The sequence below is a fragment of the Neomonachus schauinslandi genome, chromosome 15 (assembly GCF_002201575.2).
Source record: "Neomonachus schauinslandi chromosome 15, ASM220157v2, whole genome shotgun sequence".
Lineage (NCBI taxonomy): Eukaryota > Metazoa > Chordata > Mammalia > Carnivora > Phocidae > Neomonachus > Neomonachus schauinslandi.
The window spans coordinates 55,235,011-55,254,765 of NC_058417.1; the positions used below are offsets into that span (position 1 = coordinate 55,235,011).

At 54.4% G+C, this 19,755-nt stretch overlaps 1 protein-coding gene across 2 annotated transcripts in view; it reads left to right on the forward strand.

The window, feature by feature from the left end:
- The window catches only part of MGAT5B (alpha-1,6-mannosylglycoprotein 6-beta-N-acetylglucosaminyltransferase B), a 67,305-nt gene that overhangs the window by 31,734 nt on the left and 15,816 nt on the right, over positions 1-19,755 (forward strand). For both annotated transcript variants that reach the window (XM_021680825.1, XM_021680826.1), the window contains exons 9-10: positions 14,205-14,336; positions 15,700-15,833. In XM_021680825.1, the coding sequence (XP_021536500.1) occupies positions 14,205-14,336; positions 15,700-15,833 (266 nt within the window). The remainder of the gene's footprint in view (positions 1-14,204; positions 14,337-15,699; positions 15,834-19,755) is intronic.

The window sequence follows — 19,755 nt, forward strand, 5'->3', positions numbered from 1 at the left end:
TTTCTTTCTTTCTTTCTTTCTTTCTTTCTTTCTTTCTTTCTTTCTTTTTCTCTTTCTTTCTTTCTCTCTCTCCCCATCCCTCCCTCTTCCTCCCTCCCTCTCTTCCTCCCTCCCTCCCTCCCTCCCTTCCTTCCTTCCTTCCTTCCTCCCAAGGAACAGAAGGCCTTAATTTAATATAATCAAAGTCATTGGTCTTGGGCGCCTGGGTGGCTCAGTCGTTAAGCGTCTGCCTTCGGCTCAGGTCATGGTCCCAGGGTCCTGGGATCGAGTCCCACATCGGGCTCCCTGCTCCACGGGAAGCCTGCTTCTCCCTCTCCCACTCCCCCTGCTTCTGTTCCTGCTCTCGCTATCTCTCTGTCAAATAAATAAATAAAATCTTAAAAAAAAAATTATCAAAGTCATTGATCTTGGGACGCCTGGGTGGCTCAGTCAGTTAAGCGTCTGCCTTCAGCTCAGGTCATGATCCCTGGGTCCTGGGATCGAGTCCCACATCGGGCTCCTTGCTGAGCAAGGAGCCTGCTTCTCCCTCTGCCTGCCTCTGTCTCTCTCTCTCTCTGATAAATAAATTTAAAAAAAAATCTTAAAAAAAAAAAGTCATCGATCTTTTTCTTTTTCTTTATGGTTAGGGGTTTGTGCTTTGTGGTTTTCTATTCCTCTTTCTTATAGGGCATGACTAAGGAAGGCCCCAGAGGTGTTGCTTACAAATCGACTTTTCTTCATCAGTCCATTAACTTATTCTGAGGATGGTTTTTAAGCTAAAATGTGATTCTTGTCCAGAGCCTGCCCATCTCTGATCAGCATTTTGTCCTGGCCATGAATGCTGATGCTCTTCAGCACAGGAGTGTTGGAGAGAGGAGGATGCCGATGGGGACAAAGCCATTGACAGTCTTTAGGTCAGCGTGGTCTTGGGCAGCTACTCAGCCTCTGCAGTTTTCACCTGCAACTTGGAGTCTGCCAGTAACTCGAGTAGCGCTTCTCATGAGCTCAATCGGAGGGCAGTCCTAGGACCCAGCTGTATTGCGTAGGGGGAGGCCACTAAATGACCTAGTGGTTTGAAGGTTTTTGTTCCCGTGGCTTGCAATTCACACCACTGGAGAATTCTTTTAGGCTGATGCACTACTCCAGTAGGCCTAGGAAAGTTGAAAAGTGTCTTCAGAGAGGGACAGTATATATAGAGGATCCACTTTGAAGGGGGAGAAGGTGACAAGGACTAATGAGGGGGCTGCACGATTGTGGCAATGTTGGGAAGCACAATCCCAGGTTGGGGACAGCAGGTTCTGGGGAAGAGGTGACATCTGGGAATAACATTCCCCCCACTCCCAAATCTGGCTGAATATCCCCTGAGTGGGAAGGAACTGGGCAGGGAGCTGTCCCCGTGTGCTGGTGCTGAACGTGTCGATGAGCTACTCAGTGCTGGGAGAGGGAACCACCATGGTCCCTCACTCTGGCTTTCACCCTGGTGGCATTTTGTCATCAGACCAAGCTGTTCACATTGTGCAGGCCACTTCAGAGCTGAGTGTGCCCACTTGCCACCCGCCAGCACACCCTGCTGCTCACCCCCTGCTCCCTCTGAACAGAGGACCCAGATGCATCAACACTGTGAAACAGAATGCTGCTAATGTTTGCAAATAATGAAAAGAAGCATCTTTGCTTGGCCTTGAAGCTTCCTACAGGAAAGTCAAGTAGGGTGGGGGTGAGGAGGAGGAAAGAGAAAAGGGACCCAGTGTCTGGGAAGTCAAAGAAGTCTTGGGCAGTTTGTGGATGGTGTGGTCAAGGGCTGTGGGTAGCCATGAGCCAGACCTGTCTAGGGCAGAGCAGCAAGTAAGGGTCTGGGGGCCCTTGTCCCCTAGGTCACGAGAGCCCCCAAGATGAAGTGGGAAGACCCCTGGGGGTGAGGGCTGTCTGGACTACTCATCCCAGGCTCTGCCACACACAAAGTCCCCTGTGAGTGTGGAGCATCCTGTCAGCATTGCTGATCCCTTGACCTGCCTCAAGGTTAGATGAATTCATGTTTATCAAATGGCATTCAGCTTGATTCCTCCCTTCTGGCCGTGTATCTTCTGGGGCCAGAGAGGGGAGAACTTCCTTTACTGCTGCCTGAGGGAAGGCTTCACCCATTTGTGACAGCCCAACAACCACACTGAGGGAACCATCTCTCTGTGAGAGAGCAGGTACTCAACAAGTCTCCTTAAGCGATGGGAACTTCACTTCCTTCTCTGGCCACTTCTGGGGCGTGGCACTGAGCCTGTGTTTATTGAGGCTGCCATTGCTCATAAGGGGGCCAGAGCAGTGAAGATGGGGGTCACTGCACCCACAAGGTCTTGAAGGTGAGGCCCTAGTGTAAAGTACCAAGATCTGAAATACCTCCTGCTGCTTTTCTTTAACTACACACACGTACCCGCGTATACACACATGCACTGCGTGCATGCCCCAGTGTACAGCCACATATGCATACCCATGCATGTGTGCACAGCTCATGCCTGCGCACACACATGCGCATCCCTCTGTGTAGGCCCATATCACCACACATAGGCCCACACACACCCCTGTGCACAGCGTGCAGCACACCGCACATGCATGCACAGGTGTGTGCACACACACACAGTCACACACCCCACAGAGACTCCATATCTTCCCGCCACCCCATCACTTCATGCCAAGCTCATGTGGGTCTGAAATTCCCAGAAGCAGGGGCTCCGGGGAGAGGTTACCTCATCTCCGATTTGCAGTTTGTTACATGGGCAGGCCCAGGGCTGTGCCCGGACAGCTCTGTCCTTGGTCCCCAGTGGGGTGTAGGTGTGGGTGAATGCTCTTGCTCAGACAGGGCAGAGTTGTTGTAAACAGCCCAGACACCTCAGGGAACAGCCTCATGAAGGGGCTTTCTAAATCTGTTATCAGAAACAATTTCAAGGGCGCCTGGGTGGCTCAGTCGTTGGGCGTCTGCCTTCGGCTCAGGTCATGATCCCAGGGTCCTGGGATCGAGTCCCACATCGGGTTCCCTCCTCAGTGGGAAGCCTGCTCTCCCTCTCCCACTCCCTCTGCTTGTGTCCCTACTCTCGCTATCTCTGTCTCTGTCAAATAAATAAATAAAATCTTTAAAAAAAAAGAAACAATTTCAAGACGACTAAAAGAATAAAAACAGAAAAAAAGAAAACCACCTTCCCCAGGAGATGTAATACAGTTATGTCTACAAAATTAACAGCATCAGCTGTGGTTGGAATACATTTCAGGTGGGGATTCTTACCCCTTCCCCGACCCCTCCAGCTGCAGAGCAGCCTTAGAAAATATACCGACATTTGGGCCCCACTCTTGGTGTCTCTGTTTCATTGGTCTGGAGTGGGGGCCCAAGTATCAAGTTCTCAAAGATCCCCAGGTGCTCTAATGAGCAGTGAAGGTTGACAAGTGGAAAATTTGGGGCTGTGGCTTTTCTAAGTCTCCCGTGGGATCCCCCACCCCCAGCGTCTGGGCTGCTGTGGGGTTGGGGACATTGGCCTTCATGGCTTGTTCACAAGAGCTGTCCTCTGTGTCCCCAGTACAGGTCCTGAGGGCAGGATTAGGGCCTGGGGTTCAGGCTCAGGTCCCTAGAAGACTAGTAGGAAGCATGTGTGGATTCCTCCCAAGCCCACATTTGCATACCTGAAAGCCCCCATGATACCCTTGGTTATAGGGGGTAGGCTGAGGAGGTACCCCTTGGAAGTGGCCCAGATAGTGGGGCCTCTCGTGCCTCACCCCGGGCATCAGGTGGGAACTTGCTGACCTGGAATGTACTTTGTTCCATGCCCTTTCTTGGCTGTACTTCTCCCCTGTGACAGATGTAGGCCAGGGCTGTGAGCTCCTCAAGCTCCTTCTGCTGGGACCACCCCAACGCTACCTAAAAAAAGCAGGCCTTTCCTTCCAGCGGAGATTTCAACGCAGATGTGTGTCAGTTAGCTAGGGCTGCTGTAACAAAGCACCACACACTGGGTGCTTAGACAACAGAAATGTGTTGTCTCACAATCTGGGGGCCAGAGGTCCAAGATCAAGGTGTCAGCAGGGTTGTGCCTCCTGAGGCTGTGAGGGAGAATCTGTCAGGGACTCTTCCCTGGCTTCTGGTGGTTTCCTGGTGATCTTTGGCGTTCACTGGCTTGTGAAGCGTCATCCCGATCTCTGCCTTTATCTTCACGTGGCCTTCTGTCTGTCTGTGTGTGTGTATATCCAACTCTCCCCCTCCTATGAGAATGCCGGTCATATTGGATCAGGACACATCCTAATGACCTTACTTCAGTTTGATTACCTCTTTAATGGCTCTGTCTCTAGATAAAGCCACATTCTGAGATACTAGGGGTTAGGACTCCAACATGAATTCTGGGGGGACACGATGCAACTCATAAAAGATGGTAACCTTCTGAACCTGCAAAGGGGTCACGGGCAGAGATCCCATTGAACACACTCATGGCGTTGCTGTGGGCTCTGCAGGAGGAAGAGAATCATCCGGGAGCCTCACCTCCCAGACTTAGGGAGCTGTTCCATGCGGGCAGCACCAGGTTAACTGGAAGGTAAGTCAATGAGATGTGAAGGCGAGCCCAATTCGGAGTCACAGCGTGGCTTCTGTGACACTGGTCTGGCTAAATGACCTGTTCAGGGGAAGGCAGCGGGACAGAGATGCTGCCACTTGGATGTGTGCTGTGATTTGTCACAGATGTTCACAGCAGATGTCTTGGCCACTGACTAAGCAACAAGTCTGGACGGATGAGCCACTTTTCTCTGTTCCTCGTGTTTTGGTGTTTTAATTAACAAGCTCACTGGAGTGATGTTTGGGGCAATGCACGGAGTCCACATCTGGCTTTGCGGCAGGATGTTTCCAGGGCGAGAACAATATGCTCAGTGACAGGACTGCAGGGGGGTGGGGCTGCAGGGGGCGTGGGAAGGGGAGGCGGGGCCAGAACCCCTGTGGGCTGCTCCCCTACTCGGTCCTGGTGAATGCCCCATCCACAGTGGGCATTTTAAATTAAGCCTTTCTCTTCCTGCCTGGCCAGAATCTGTGGTGCTCATTAATTTTATTTGCATAATTTCAAGCACCATTAATAGTACATGGCATGAGGAAAAATTACTGAGCTCTTCCTCCATCCATGAGTGAAATTGGGTTTAGTAGAAAATTAGTTGACTTAACTGGCAAATGATGAAAGCTTGAGAGGAGAATGTTTAAATAGGAGGACGAGGAGGGAAGACTCTTGGCCATCAGCTCAGGCAACCCGGTAGAAATCAGTCTTCTGGCCTTTTGATTTGATCAATGTTGTTGTTTGTCCCAGGGAAATACTGGGGAGGGTCCCTGGAGACCGAGGGAGGCAGGGACCACATCCCTGTCCTTGCGCGCAGCCCAACCCTCTGAGAGCCAGGTGGGCAGGCCTCACGGTGCCACTGGCTTGGACTGGCTCGGACTGGCTTGAACCAGGGCAAGCTAGCCGGCTCAAAGCAGCCACCGGTGGATGGCAGACGGCGGTGCCATTCTCTGAGACCACCACCCAGGGAAGACTTGGAATTCGTGTGTTCAGACAGCCGCCGAATTAGCTGGTGAGGGGCCCGCTGCTCAGAATGGAGACAGCGCGTTGGCAGGTGGCGTCATTGAACACAAGTGTCATTAATTTGCCAAGCGATGGGAAGGCCTGAGAGCAAAGCCTTAAGGAAGGGCAACAGCGAAAGGCCTCTTGGAGAAAGAGGTGCCAGTAGAGGAGACTGGGGAGTGGCCAGGAGGGCTTGGAGCCAGGGGCACCGATGGAGAAGATGCTTCTAGAAGGAGGGTGTGACCAGTGATGTCAGTTGCTCACCAGAAGTAAGAAGGGGGCTGAAAATTGCCCAGCGAATTTGGCCACGTGGAAGTCATTGTTGACCCTAGAAAGACCCATCTTGGTTGAGTTGCGGGGACACATGCCAGAGATGGGTGGGCTGTAGGCTGAGGGGAAGGCTGGTGAGATAGCAGCAAGGGCGATGAGAGGCCTCGGCCTCTTTGGGGAGCCCGGCTGTGAGGGGAGCAGAGCCCCGGAGGCAGGCGATGGCAGAAGCGCAGGGAGGGGCGTGAGTTTCCTGGGGCTGCCAAAACGAAGTGCACAAGGTCGGGTGGTTTATTGCCTCAGGGCTGTGGACGCCAGACGCCTGCCTTGCTGCGCGGGTGGGCTGGCTGCTCCGGCTGTGAGGGGACCCTGCGGGCACCAGGCCTCTCCTAGCTTCTGGTGGCCGTGGGTGGCTGCCTCCTGTGCCTTCACACCGCCTGCCCCCTGTGTGTCTGTCTCTGTGTCCAATTCCCCTCTCATAGGGACACCCCCATACTGGATTAGGACCCACCCTAAATGACCTCATCCTAACCTCACCATCTGCAAAGACCTTCTTTCCAAAGGAGGTCACACTCCCAGGTGCTGGGGTTAGGACTTCAACATCTTTGGGGGAACACAGTTCACCCCACAGCAGAAGGTATGCTTGTTTACCTTTCAAGGTGGGAGAGTGCAGGCATTTTACATGCTCTTGCCAAGGAGCCTGAGAAGGGAGCAGCTGAAGATATGGGGGGGGGATAGCGGCCCCAGAGGACAGCCCCAGGAGGATGGGGGAGAGAGCCCCATGGGGCGGGGGTGCCCAGCATCTGCAGGAAGTGAGGTGGAGGATGGGGAGCATGAGGACAGTGGACAAGACAGACACACCCCAGGGCTCCACCCAGATTTGTAGTGTGTTATCCCTGGGCGGGGGGGGGGAGATTTGAACCAAATAATGGCAAAATGTTAAGACTTGACAAGGCTGGGAAGTGGGAATGCAGGGTATTCATTATATCATTGTATTATTTCCTATAATTTTCTGGATGCTTGAAACATTTTATAACATATAAAGTACATAGATGAGAAAAAGGGAGGACCAGCCCATCTAGCATGTTTGGCACTTTACAGACTCCTGTAAACATCGGCTGTTTCTCCTCATTCCAGCCACACATTCCAACAGTGGCATGAGAGGCAAATGCTTAATTTATGCTAAAAAAACTCTCTTCCCTCTCCTTTGTCCTTTTCCTTCCTTGGATTCCAAGGAGGCGTTTTAATCTCCTGTGTAGTGGGATTGGGGTCTGCGCGGCTGAACGCCATGGAAGGTGGGGAACCTCTGCTGTGGGGCCCTGAGCCACGCTGGCCCCCGCCCTTCATCCCCTCTCAGAGTCCAGGAGAGGCATGTCCTTGCTAGGGTGCCCCCTCGCCTCCCACTCCTTGCGGCACTGAGCCACAGGGAGTGGGAATCTGTTTCTTACAAGTCTGACCAAGCCTTGACATTGGCCGAAAAACGTGACTGCACCGACGCAGTGGCCGAGTCACCTTTCCCAGCTCCGACCTGGTGCCAGAGGTGCCAGAGCTGGGTGTGGGGCATCCTTCCAGCTGCGTCTTATCCGTACCATGGGGTGCGGAGGCTGCGGCCCCTTTTCCCACCAAGACTCCAAGGCTCAAGGTGCCGGATCAGCCCCTGCAGACCCTCCGGTGCCGCCAGACGCTCGTCCTGGAGCCTCCCCACTGAGTGCTCCTGGTCCACACCAGGGCCAGAGGGCTGCAGAGGGAGAGACATTTAAAGGAGACCCGGCGTGGGGAGGGAGGGCTGCGGGGAATGAGGTAAGAAATGAGGTGCAGGCTGTCTTCTGAGGCTCTTGAGGGAAGGGCAGCGAGGCGGGATTTGTTTCTGGGAGGAAGCATGAGCCTCTCTTCAAGGCCTGGGGGCTATGGGTTCTCACAAAGGGAGGTGGGGTCCAGTGTTCTCTCCCCACCAAGTACAGAGAAAGGGGAGATCTTGTCAGGCAGCGGCTGGAGAACAGGTAGGTGGACAGTGGGACGGGCTTCCTGGAGCCTGAAGACCCCCCTAGAATGGGCAAAGCCCCGTTGCTCAGCCCCAGATGGACTAGCCTGGGGTTTGTTTATTCCCGGGGAAGCTGGCAGAAGCATAAGGTGGTACACATGAGCCCCAGGGCTCCTTCCAGCCTTCTCTGAACTCCTAAAGGGGCTTTGGTGAAAGGGCCTTTTCCTGGGAGCCAGACCCATCTTTCCTCAGCTTTCCCCCTGTGGACCCCAGGTCCCCCAAAGTACGCGTCCAGCATCCCAGGGCTGCATCTCTCCTTCAACCCATGTCTCCCACAGTGGGGAGTGACGAGGCAGCACCTCCGGGCCGGCCTGGGCATCGGGAGCCATCAGCTATCTCGATTATAACCTGCACGGTCCTGCTACCTTTAAGGCATAGCTTAGATGAGAAAAGCTTGCTTTCCGCTCAGCCTTCACTGGACATTCGTTGTGTGAATTGGGGCCTGTCTGCAAGGAAGGAGGCAGGGAACAGCCAAAGGGATGTGTTCCTATTCCTCTGACCACATCCTCGTGGCGCTGGGAGCTGGAGGGAGTCTGTGCTTTCATCTAGCTCTCCCGGGAGCTGCGGCCCTATTCTTAGCCCCGAGTTTGCATCGTAGGAAGGAATGCTGGGGAAGAAAGTGTCAGCTTTGGACACTGGTCCCGGTGCAGGCTGCGTAGGGTGGGAGGGATGCTGCTCCCTGCGTTTCCCTTTTCGAAGCCTCCGGCCCTTGCTTCTTGTTGCCTTTTGACTAAGGCGCACATTCTGGCTGCCTGGGTGCTCGAGAGCGAGGGTGCATCCTGGGCAAGAGAAGAAAATACTGCAGGACAATAGAACTCCTTTCTCTTTGGTGATCCTGGCTTCCCTTCCAGAGCGGTTCCTTAGATGGCCGGTTAAGTCTCTGGGGCCCTTTCTTTCTGCCCCCTTTGACCTTGGGCAGAGGCAGTGGCCTGCTCCAGAAACAGGCCACGGGAGAGAGACGGGGGCAATTTCACAGTGCTCAGGAAACGGGTGCTGGATGGGGTCAGAGGGATAACAGGCCAAAAAGTCCTGGGCTGCCCCCGCCAGTGTGCTCCCAGCAATGAGATGGGTCTAGAAAAGCAGAAGTTCCCTGCGTGCACTTAGCACCTGGAGCCAAGCATCTCTGAGCACTTTGTGAGAATCCTCTTTAATTAGGTCCTTCCCACACAGAGAAGAGAGGGAGGAAGAGCGAGAATAATTTGTTCCAGAATTTGAACACTACCTGGAGAGTTTATTTCCAGCCACAGACCAAAGGCACAGGGAGAAATAAAACCAGAGAATTTTTAGCCTGGAAGGGACCGTGGAGATCGGTCCGAGCGTCATATTATGGGAGTGGAGGCGGACACCAGAACAATCTAATGTCTGGGCAAGGCCACCCAGCAAGTTTGTGCTGGAGCCCAGGAGTGATTTTCATTGTGCCAGAACTCAGCATTTTGATTCCCAGCTGAGGATTTTTTTTTTTTAAGATTTATTTATTTATCTTAGAGAGAGAGAGCAGGGGGAGGGGCAGAGGGAGAGAGAATCTCCAGCAGACTCCCCACTGAGGGCAGAGCCCATTGCAGGGCTCCATCCCATGACCCTGAGATCATGACCTGAGCCGAAATCAAGAGTCGGACATTCAACCCACTGAGCCACCCAGGCGCCCTGAGGATTTGTTTTTTTTTAATTGATCATAGACTGTTGTTTTCCCTGCCTCCTTATTCCATCTACCCATCCTACCTTTTGATCTTTTAGCAAAGAGTAACTGAGTCTCCCCTTCTCTGGATATGTGCTGTGCCCCTACATTATGGCCTGCTGGGAGTCCAGGGGTGCTAGAGAAGATGGGGACACGGCATATCCTTGTGGGGCTGGGCACAGGCCCCTGCGTGTGAGCAGTTTGGCTTTTTAAAACATTTATAGTCAAATACACATAACCAGATTTACTCTCCTGACCATTTTTAAGTGTACGGTTCAGTGGTATTAAGTACATTCACGAGGTTATACAACCATCACTCTGCCATCCCTCTCCAGGACGTTCTCATCCTCCCAGACTGGAACTCTGTCCCCATTAAACACTAACTCCCCATTGCTCCCCGCCACAGGGTGGCTCTTACAGGCGGATTAATTTGGGTTGAGTGTGGGGGCCCCATGATAGCCAGGCGAGCTGTAGAAAAGCACGGTTTCCGGAGGTCACCCCTTCCCCCACCCCTTTCGTCCTGAATTCAGGCTCCCATGCAGGGGGCCCGGGACATTTAGAGATACGTTCCGGCCACCCAGCTTGGCAATTCCATGTAGACTCCCCCGTCCTTCCCAAGCGTGGTGTAGGGTAGCGGGCGGCGCTGGGTGGATGCGTGGGAGGCCCCTGCCCTGGGAGCTGCTGTCCCTCCTGCCAGACTCACCCACCCTGTGGCCCCACGGTGCGCTGGGGCTGGGGAGACACAGCCCTGGGCGAAGAGTCCGAAGGGGAATGAGGAACTTGGCAGCGGAAAGAAGAAACCGTCTAGACAGGGGCCTTTCGAGGCGTCAGCATGGAAGGTAGATGTGTACAGCGGCGGCTCCGTGGGCACCTTTGGCTGAAGGTTGTCTGGAGACGGCGTTTTTCAGCTCATGTCGCTGCTCTGACCAACCACTTAGCGTAAAATTGCCTGTAAAAGCGACCTGAAATTACAAGCGATGGAAGCACAGCCCCTTCCCCGTGGCCGCCCCTCTCCGCTGTCCTCCGGGCGGGCTCCGAGGCCCTGTGACCAGAGGGATGAGGCAGCTGCAGACACTTCTCTCCACTGAAGTCGCTTTAAATGGAAAACCCTTGTTTTCTAGGGCTGGGAACCCCGGGCGGCCCCTCATTAACTCCCCCTGGGAGGGGTACCCGCAGTCTTTGGGCCAGTTTCTGTCTCCTCCTCTCCTTCCTGTGGGATGGCTTTGTAGGGCATGCAGGGCCACTGGTGTCCCTGTCCCGAGGTTTCTAGGAGAGCCCCCTCCACCCCTGCGAAGAGCCAAGAGCCGAGACACCCATCAGCCTTGAGCATCCCCCACCCGCTGTCTCTCTCCGGATATGCTTTCCTTGGCCACATCTTCAGCCTTTAAACCAGTTCTTCCTAAGGGGATTCACCTGATTCACTGGTTTGCTCATTCATTCCTGAACACAGCAGGTGCTTGTTGGTCCAGGTCCTGTCCTGGCTCTGGGCTTTCAAAGATGCCCTGGCCCCTGTTCTCATGGGCCCCGGTGGTGAGGAGGTGACTCTGGACGGTGCAGGGGAGGGGTTGTAGCAAGCGGTGGGGGAGCACAGGGGCTGTGCATCTCTCTGCCCAGGGGTCTGAGGAGGGCTTCCTGGAGGAGGAAGAGGCAAGGACCAGGAGGTGAGAAGTCTTCTGGGAGGGATTAGAACCAGGTTTACATTGTGGAAAATCTCTCTAGAAAAGAGACAAGACTGGAGGGGCACAGAGCAGAGAGGATATTATCTCAAGATTCAAGGTGAGAAATGACAGGGCCTTAAGTGGGGGGCGGTGCGCAGGTGGTGTCTGGGGGTCAGGAAGGAGTGGCCGGGCCCAGAAGTTCAGAAGGCAGAATGTATGACGAGAGGAAATGATAATTAGTGGGACTTTCACTCGCCTCACCTCAGTCGATCCTACCAGGAACCCTGTGATGGAGCCATTTTTATTTGTTGCTGAGAAGAAAGATGAAACTCCAGGAGGTTTATGAGTCCTCCTAACCCCGGGGAACTGGGACTGGAGCCCAATCTCTGCTGGCAGCCGGGGCTCGGATTTCAGGGATGGCACTGAGGTCCCGCCATCCACCGTCCTACTGTCTGCCACCTGGCCGGCCTGGGGAGGCAGGAGAGCTTAGCGGGCGGCAGTGTGGGCTCCGGAGCCCAACTGCCTGGGTTCCAGTCCCAGCTCCACGGCTTCCTGGCTGTGCAATCCTGGGTAAATTGCCAACCCTCCCTGTTTCCTCATCTCTGAAGAGGAGAGCAGGATAAGAATGGGTCTGATCTCATAGCGTGGTTGCCCAGATGAAAGGATTGAATGAATTAATAAACCGAAAGCCTGTAGAATGGTTCCTGTGTTCAACATTTTAGCCCCCAGGATGACGAAGATGATGGCAGGTGCCTTAGAACGTCAGGGCGGAGTCTTCCCCCCAGGGGAGAGCGGCTCATCTGGCTTCTTAGTGGTCCTGGGTTTGGGGGCAGAGGCCAGGGCTGTGGGCAGTAATGGGGCAATGGGAGGAAGCCTGCATGACTTTGTTGGCACCACACCTGGCCACAGAGGGGCACGTTGCCTGGAAACCAACCAGGAATGTAACGTGGGCCGTAGTCCTGTTGCTGTACGAGTGGTCGCAAGCGGACCCACCCACAGCTGATACTTTCAGGATTGTTAGTCAGTTTTCCCAGGCCCCAGGTCCCTGTGGGAGGGGCAGCCACCGCCTTCCTGGTTTCTGCAGAGAAGTGACAGCGGAATCATCATTCTGTCCTTCTGCCCATGGCTCTGCATTGAGTGGAGGGAGGTGGGGAAGAGGATTGTCTGTCTATTCCTGGAGCTTCTGTGGCCCAGAGCAAAGATGTTGCTTCTTTGTGGGGGCATCTGTCTTATCGGAGGAGTTTGTGGGGGTGAGAGAAAGCCCATGCTTGAAGAGGGATGTAGGGATGTCCTACAGAGTAGAAGGCAAAATCTGCTCCGCACTTAAAAATACCCCCAAATGTTTCATGAGGTCTCCAGGCTGTGGGAGCCGTTTCCTATGATGGCTCCAGACCCCTGTGGTCTGTGCTCATTCTCGTTTGCTTTCTGGGTATTTCCATGGAAAAAGGCTCACGAAGCCTCCCCTGCCTTAGATGTCCTATTTTTGAGCATCCTGTGTGGTGGTCTGGTTGGACAGAGGGGACGCATGGGAGCTGGACGAGTGGGGGAGGGAGCCCTTGGCCACTGTTCCCTATGTAGATAAGAAATATGAGACACTGGTTATTAGGTTTTTGCATTCTCCTCTTGGCACTGAACAGCCAATGTTCTAACCTGGCGGGGGGAGCTGGGTGAGGCTGGGGTGCATTGGCTAGTGGGGAGCAGGCACAGGGACAGCCCCTCCCCTCTTGCTGCCCTTCTCTGCAGGGCACGGCCGACCCCTGATGCCTCCATCCCCATCACACGTCACCCGCAGACTCCCCTGACATCTTTCCATCATGGCCTTGTCATCTGGTTACCATAAACTTCTGGCGGTGTGCTCGGGGGACAGTGCACGCAGTGCCCCCCTCCCCAGCTTCTGATGGTGACGTGCAGAACATGAGCAAACAGAGCGCAAAGACGTCCAGGCTGGTACTTTTCCACCTGCTTGAACGGGTTCCAGGAGCCCGAGCTGTGACCCAGGGAGCTCATCCATCATGGCCCTTTGCCGTTGATGAGCCAGTGACCTTGTCAGAGCTCTTCACCTGCCCTGAGTCTGCTCTTCACATGGATCCTGAAGGGGCTCACTGGGAGGTCTCCTGGACCCCTTCCAGTGCAGCCGTCTGGACCACGAATCCAAGGGAGACGGGAATTCAGGGGAGGTGGGTGGCTGCTGTGGGGTCCCCAAAGAAAGGGGCGCTTTTCTACTCCCTGCCTGGCTCAGGGGCTCAGGACAGACTTACTGAATGGGCAAGCTAAATGCCTCCTCATCCCCTCAGAGGGGTGGGTTGTCAGGCCAAGCCGGGGCTCCTGGATGGTGGGTAGGGGGTCCCAGGCAAAGGAATTTACCCTGGCAGCTGTGACCAGGTCTGCTAGGCTCCAGAGAGTTGACCCAAAGGCTCCGGCACTGGGTCACCAGAGGAAAACCGTTGTGTACATGATCTGGCAGGTAGGCTGACCTTGTGGGGCAGGGCTGGGCATCTCCGTGGGCCACGAGCCAGTCAGCAGAGCAGAATTATGTCTCCTGAGGCAGGGCTTTCTGCTCCAAACACTGAAGCTGCACTAAGGACAATAGCGAGCATTTATGGCAATTTGCGAACGCTAGATAAAGGTGCCCCCTCTGGGTGGACACAGCCCTGCAGGGAACACATTTATGCAAATTAACAAAAGGTGCTCTTTCTACCCGGTGGGTAGCCCAGGCCAGGGGCACAGCTTGGCAAGCTAGCCCAGGCTGGATCTCAGTCCTACTTCCTCTCACTGGAGTCTCTTGTGCAGTGAAAAACCTACACAACTGGACATGGCCACCCCGTTCACTTGCTTTCCAAGTCTGCCAGCGCTCATGTGCCAACCTCGAGTTCCTTTACAGTGCCCCCTCTCCCATGTTTATCCTGGGCTATAAGAACTGAGGGGGCTCCAGGTGCCCCAGATGCAAGGCTGGTTGGGAAGGTGGGTTTCTGCTGCCTGTGGGTCCCTCTTGGGGCTCAGACTCTGAAGGACTCTTCTCTCAGTAACTTAGGGGTGCCGCCAGGCCGGGGGAACTGCCCACTCACCATGCCCCTGCCTTTCGACCTCATCTACACTGACTACCACGGCCTGCAGCAGATGAAGCAGCACATGGGACTGTCCTTCAAGAAGTACCGGTAAGAGGGTGCAGGCGGGTGGTGCCCCACCCCGTGCCCCAGAGGAGGCCTCTCCTCGCCCCCTGCCAGCTAGTCCCCAGGGTGGGGGAACCGCCTTGTCCCAGGTCCTGTGGTGGGGGGAAGGCTCGCTCTTCCTCTGTTTCCCCCTCCCCCATTACTCTGGGCTCTGCCTCCCGGCTAACTCAGCGTGGGAGTCACTTCAGTGCCTCTCTGCTGCAGGGCAGCCTGGGGTGGGGCTCAGAGGTTATCTGGATTGGGGGGTGCAGGGGAATGGCAGGGGGGAAAGGAATGGGACACTCAACTGGGGTGTGACCTCGGCTTGGGGGGGCTCAGCACCCCTCCTCCTCCGTCCCTCCACCCCACCTCCCTGGGTCTGGAGGAAGGCCAGTGCCATATCTCCCAGTCTCTGCAGCCAGCAGAATACGGGGTTTAATTTAGCACAGAGAGCCCTGCTGCTATTTATTATATTTGCTCTAGTCCCATTGACTATCCCACATGATTTTATTAGGAAAAAAAAAGTGACAGGCGGTGTTATTGCTTTTATTATTAATGCGGGTTCTTCATGCACTCGGTGCCTCCGCCTCCCGCCTCCCGCCCCCTGCCCCTTCTCTGGGGGAATAGTGCCGACCTCAGCAGTCTGTGGATAATTCTGGGTCACCGGGAAGGTTGTGGGGTGAGGAGGGATCTCCTTGGGGGGCGCTGTCTGAGTCTCCGCCGTTTCCTTCAGGTGCCCACGCCCCGGGGGGTGGGACGGATGGAAGGGGAGGTTTTAAGGCGGCGACAGAGCCTCAGCCCAGCTGGGAGGTGCATCTAAGGTGGCCAAGCCTGCTTTGCAGAAGACACTTCAAAGCACTGCCTTCCCAAAGATGGGCCTGTGGCAGTGGTGGGTCCCCCAGGGCCCCGCCCTTCTGCATCGCAGCCCAGATAGGCCAGCGGCATCCTGGGGGTGTCGGGGGGCTGTGAACACAAATTACTGCTGCTGCCCGCTCAGGAAAGTGCAAATCCTACAGGGGAGAGGGACCCCCACTCCAGGCAGTGCTCCCCCTCCTAGGCTCCCTTGGGGCCCCCATAATAACTAAGTTTCTGAGCGAGTGGCCCATGGTTCAGGCATAGCCACACAACCCCGAGACAGCTGGGCTGTTGTCATCCTCACTTGACAGATGGTGAAGCTGACCCAGAGAGGTTAAGGCCCTTGCCTGTGGTCACACAGCTAGGTAACGTCTGGGCCCCAGCTCTGACCACACATTGCCATGCCCGGCCAGTGGCTGGTGCCGGCACCCAAGCTGGGGCAACCCAGCCCAGAGAGACACGAGAGGTTGCCGACCCTGGTTCCTTGTACACCCACCCCCGGGGCGGGGAGCAGGTGCCGAATCCGGGTCATTGACACCTTCGGGACAGAACCCGCATACAACCATGAGGAGTACGCCACGTTGCACGGCTACCGGACCAACTGGGGCTACTGGAACCTCAACCCCAAGCAGTTCATGACCATGTTCCGTGAGTGTCCCAGCCGCAGGACACGGGTGGGGTCAGGGGCAGATGGGGCCTCCTCATGGTTCGCAGGGGTGCATGCGAGGAGGCAGGGGCTCGTCCCTCCCTGGCTTTGCTTTCTGGGCTGGTGTGGGAGTGGGGCAGGCCCATGCACCTGCCCGCTCCAGGAAAACCTGGTTTGCCCTTCGAGAATGTATGAGCCAGAGAGGAAGTCTCTTGTGGTGTCTGGGGAGCAGACTGGGTGGGGCTTCCAGCCTGGCTTAGGAGAAATGTGGCGACCTTTCCAACATGGAGGACGTGGCCTTTGCCTCCAGCATCACACGCCGCTCTCAGAGAGCTGCTGAGCGCACATTCCAGAACAAAGAGGATTCAGTGATCTTGTAGAAAGAGAGGCCAGAAGTACACTGGAGAACTTTAGGGGGTGACAAAGGGGCAGGACGGGCAGGCTCTTCTCAGTGGAGGGAACAGATGAAGTGAAGGCAGATGTGGAAAGAACTGGAAGGTTCTGGAAATGGACGAGCTCCAGTAGGCTCCAACATTGGGGATAATGGGAAGTGAGGCTGGGGGCTGGAGCCCCTGTGGAAACCTTCTGACGATGGGCATCAGGCAAGGAATGCCATTTAGAGCTAAGCTTTAGCTATTTTTAATGAGACTCTAAAATATATATATTCACTGACTTGCCCCCTTACGTGCAGTGTGCTGAAAATAATTTGATCCTTTCTTGACAACTAAGGGTCAATTCTCGCTCTCTCTGTGGAGCAAGAGCCTACCCTTGGGGGACGGCAGAGGTGTGCGGAGCCAGGTGCCCTTGCCCCTCTGCCTGTCACTGTTTGATGTGGTGCTTTTTCTCCTCGTTGGGAGGCTATCAGCTGTCACGTCTAATTGTCGTCAGTGTATCTGCCTCCAGCAGCGTCTTGCACATCTGATTTGTGGCTCTTTGAAGGCTCTGGGTCAGAAAGCCAGATAAGCACCTTTTGTTAGGATGTATCTAAACTAAGAGCCAACTGAGCAGGGTCCCGAGGAACTTGCTCAGAAGTAAAGTATCTGGTCTTTATTTAGCCTGTCAAATTAGTGCACCTCTTTGGTCCTTTTTTGTCTTACTCTCCAGGTTCTAGGAAGTATTAGAGGCAGATGCAATTTCTAGACACATAAGTAATGGCTTGATTGGATTCCAGAAGGTTGGGGAGGTAGGCAGGTTCTTCGGAGCCCAGAGGAGGGAACTGAGGCCCAGAGGACTGAGGTCACATGGCTCTCTGGGACCGGACTGTGGAGGGAAGGAGGTGGGGGTTGTGGTGGGGATGCCCCAGGCTGCGGAAGCAGCATCCATGGTAACAGAGAGCAGAGGTGGGCACAGAGCTTGGGCAGTTAGCTCACTTGCAAGGGAAGCATCAAGCTCTGAGGCTGGCAGGAGGGACATGGAGGATCTGGGGGCGGGGGGGGGGGGGCCCGTTGCGGAATTTTTGCCAAAAACCGTAATTCAAGAATCACTGTAGATTCCTGAGCCTGGGAATGTCATGGAGAAAAAGGTGTTTTGTTTGTTTGTTTGTTTTTTAAGATTTTATTTATCTATTTGAGAAGCGGGGGTAGGAGCAGAGAGAGAGGGACAAAGAGACTCCATGCTGAGCGTGGAACCTGACGTGGGACTCGATCTCATGACCCCGAGATCACAACCTGAGCCGAAATCAAGAGTTGGATGCCCAACCGACTGAGCCACGCAGGCACCCCAAGAGAAAAGTTTTTGAGGCACATTATTCTGGGAGATTGCAGATGGCCAAAGGGGCAGTGGTAGAGGAGGGAGAAGCAGGAGAGGGGGTAAGAGGCTTCTGCAATAATCTACACGGAGAAAATGAGCCTTACATGAGGTAGGGCCCACTGGGTGTGGAGTTCCAAACCTGGCAAACTCCTACTCATCCTCTAAAACCCCAACCCAAATATCTCCTTTATTTACTGCCACTTTCACCGATTCCCTCATCTGCTGTTGCTCCTTCATCTCTATTTTTATACCTTTTAAGTCCAATTCTATAAAAGTGTATGTTGAAGTATATTAGAGTTATTTGCTTATACATTTATTCCTCCCTGATAGATTATGAACCACTCAAAAGGGGGCCACTGATTGATTTATCCTTATCTCCCTGGAGCCTATCAAGGTCCTCAGAAAGTGTTAATTGATTGAATAAATTAAAGACACTGAGAACAAAAAAGGAAGAGAGAGGCTTGCCAGTTTTAATGATATATCAAGTCCAGGAAGGAATTCATGAGCAGACCTATTTCCCCATCTAGCCAGGTGGTTTCCCCAGTGAGCTAAGTGGGAGGGTGGCTGCCTCTTCCAGCCTCACCTTTGCCCAGAGAGCTGGGAGCTCTTTCCTTGATGGTCCCTGTTATTTTAATTGATTGGATATTTCCCTGTCCCACACCCACTAGTTTAGTTAACTGGACAGAGTTGATAGAATGAGGGATTCTTCACCTCGGCGAATAGGGAGGCCTTGGCAAGCAGGAGAGAAGCCTGGGTGGCAGCCCCAAGCGGGAGCCAGCAGGGAGGGAGAGAAGGGGGCTGGGCAGGCAAACAGGTGAGGGAGGGTCGGGTCTACCCTCCTGGGGCCACTCCCCAGCCTGGGCAGAGCCTCCTGAAACAGGAGAGCTGCCCACACCCTGACAATCAGAAGTAACTCCAGGTCTCCAGGCCCTTCTTATGCTCCTGAAGCTCTAGAAGAATGATCATTTTGTTTTGCGGTCAGCAAAGGCCCATCCTTACAGTTGGTCTTTCAGACCCAAGAATCCGTGAGCTTACTGGGGCACTTAGGCAGGAAACCTTCATTTCTCCTACGATGTTCCAGATATTGATGATGACTTTTTGTGGGTAGAAATACTATGTTAAATCTATGCATTTGATTGAGGTATATACATCTCAAGTTCAGAAATGCTAAAGTGTGAAAACATGCATCTGAAATAAGGGATTGGGTATTTGGCATCAGGGCTGTTCTGGGAAATCAAGGACATGTGGCCTCTGCCAGCCTACTCAGCACAGCCTCCCTGACCCAGGAGGGCAGAGTAGATTTCACTGGGTTCAACAAACATTCTCTTCAAGGTCCTGTACACAGATGGGAGGGACCCTGTGCCTTGCAAACCTACGGCAGGTGTATGGTGGCAGACAGAGCTAATTAGCATGGCTGAGGAATAGGAGGACGAGCTAAGACACATTCCCTGCTCCCTGTGCGCTGGGTTCTGGGGACAATTGAGTAGGTCTTGCCAGTTTTAACAATAGGCCAAGTCCAGGAAGGAATTCATGAGCAGACCTGCTTCCCCATCTAGCCAGTGTGAGCTGTACTGTAGCAGAGACAGAACCACAGGGGTGGAGCCACAGAGGGAGGGCACCGGACCCCATGCAGAGAATTTTCTCATCCAAGGAAAGGGAGGAGAGCACTCCAGGCAGAGGGAACAGCAGGGGCAAAAACCTGGAGACAGGAAAGGAAGGATGTGTCCACGCATTCATGAGCCGGTGCGCCAGGCTCTCCCAGGTGCTGGGGACACAGAAGTGAGCGAATCAGAGGCCCTGCCCTCATGGGGCTTATATTCTGACACCAATAAACGATCAATTAGATATGTAATATCATGTCTGGTCAGTGAGTGCAGGTAAGGGGCAGAGAGTGACCAGGGCCAGGGAGGACCTCTTGGCAGGACCCTGGAAGCAAAGCGTGTCCGCAGAGGGAGTGTACCCAGCAGGGTCTCAGGAGGGAGTAAGAGAAGCTGTCAAGGGGGCAGTGGGGGCAGATCCTATAGACTATTGTAGGGACCTTGGTTTTGGGGGCCACTGCAGGCTTTTGTGCAGAGGAATCTGGTCTGACCTAATTTTAAAGGATTGCTCAGGAGAAAAGGCAAGGCCAAGAGAATGGCAGAAATGGGGGCAGGCAGCAAGTCACAGGGGCCCAGG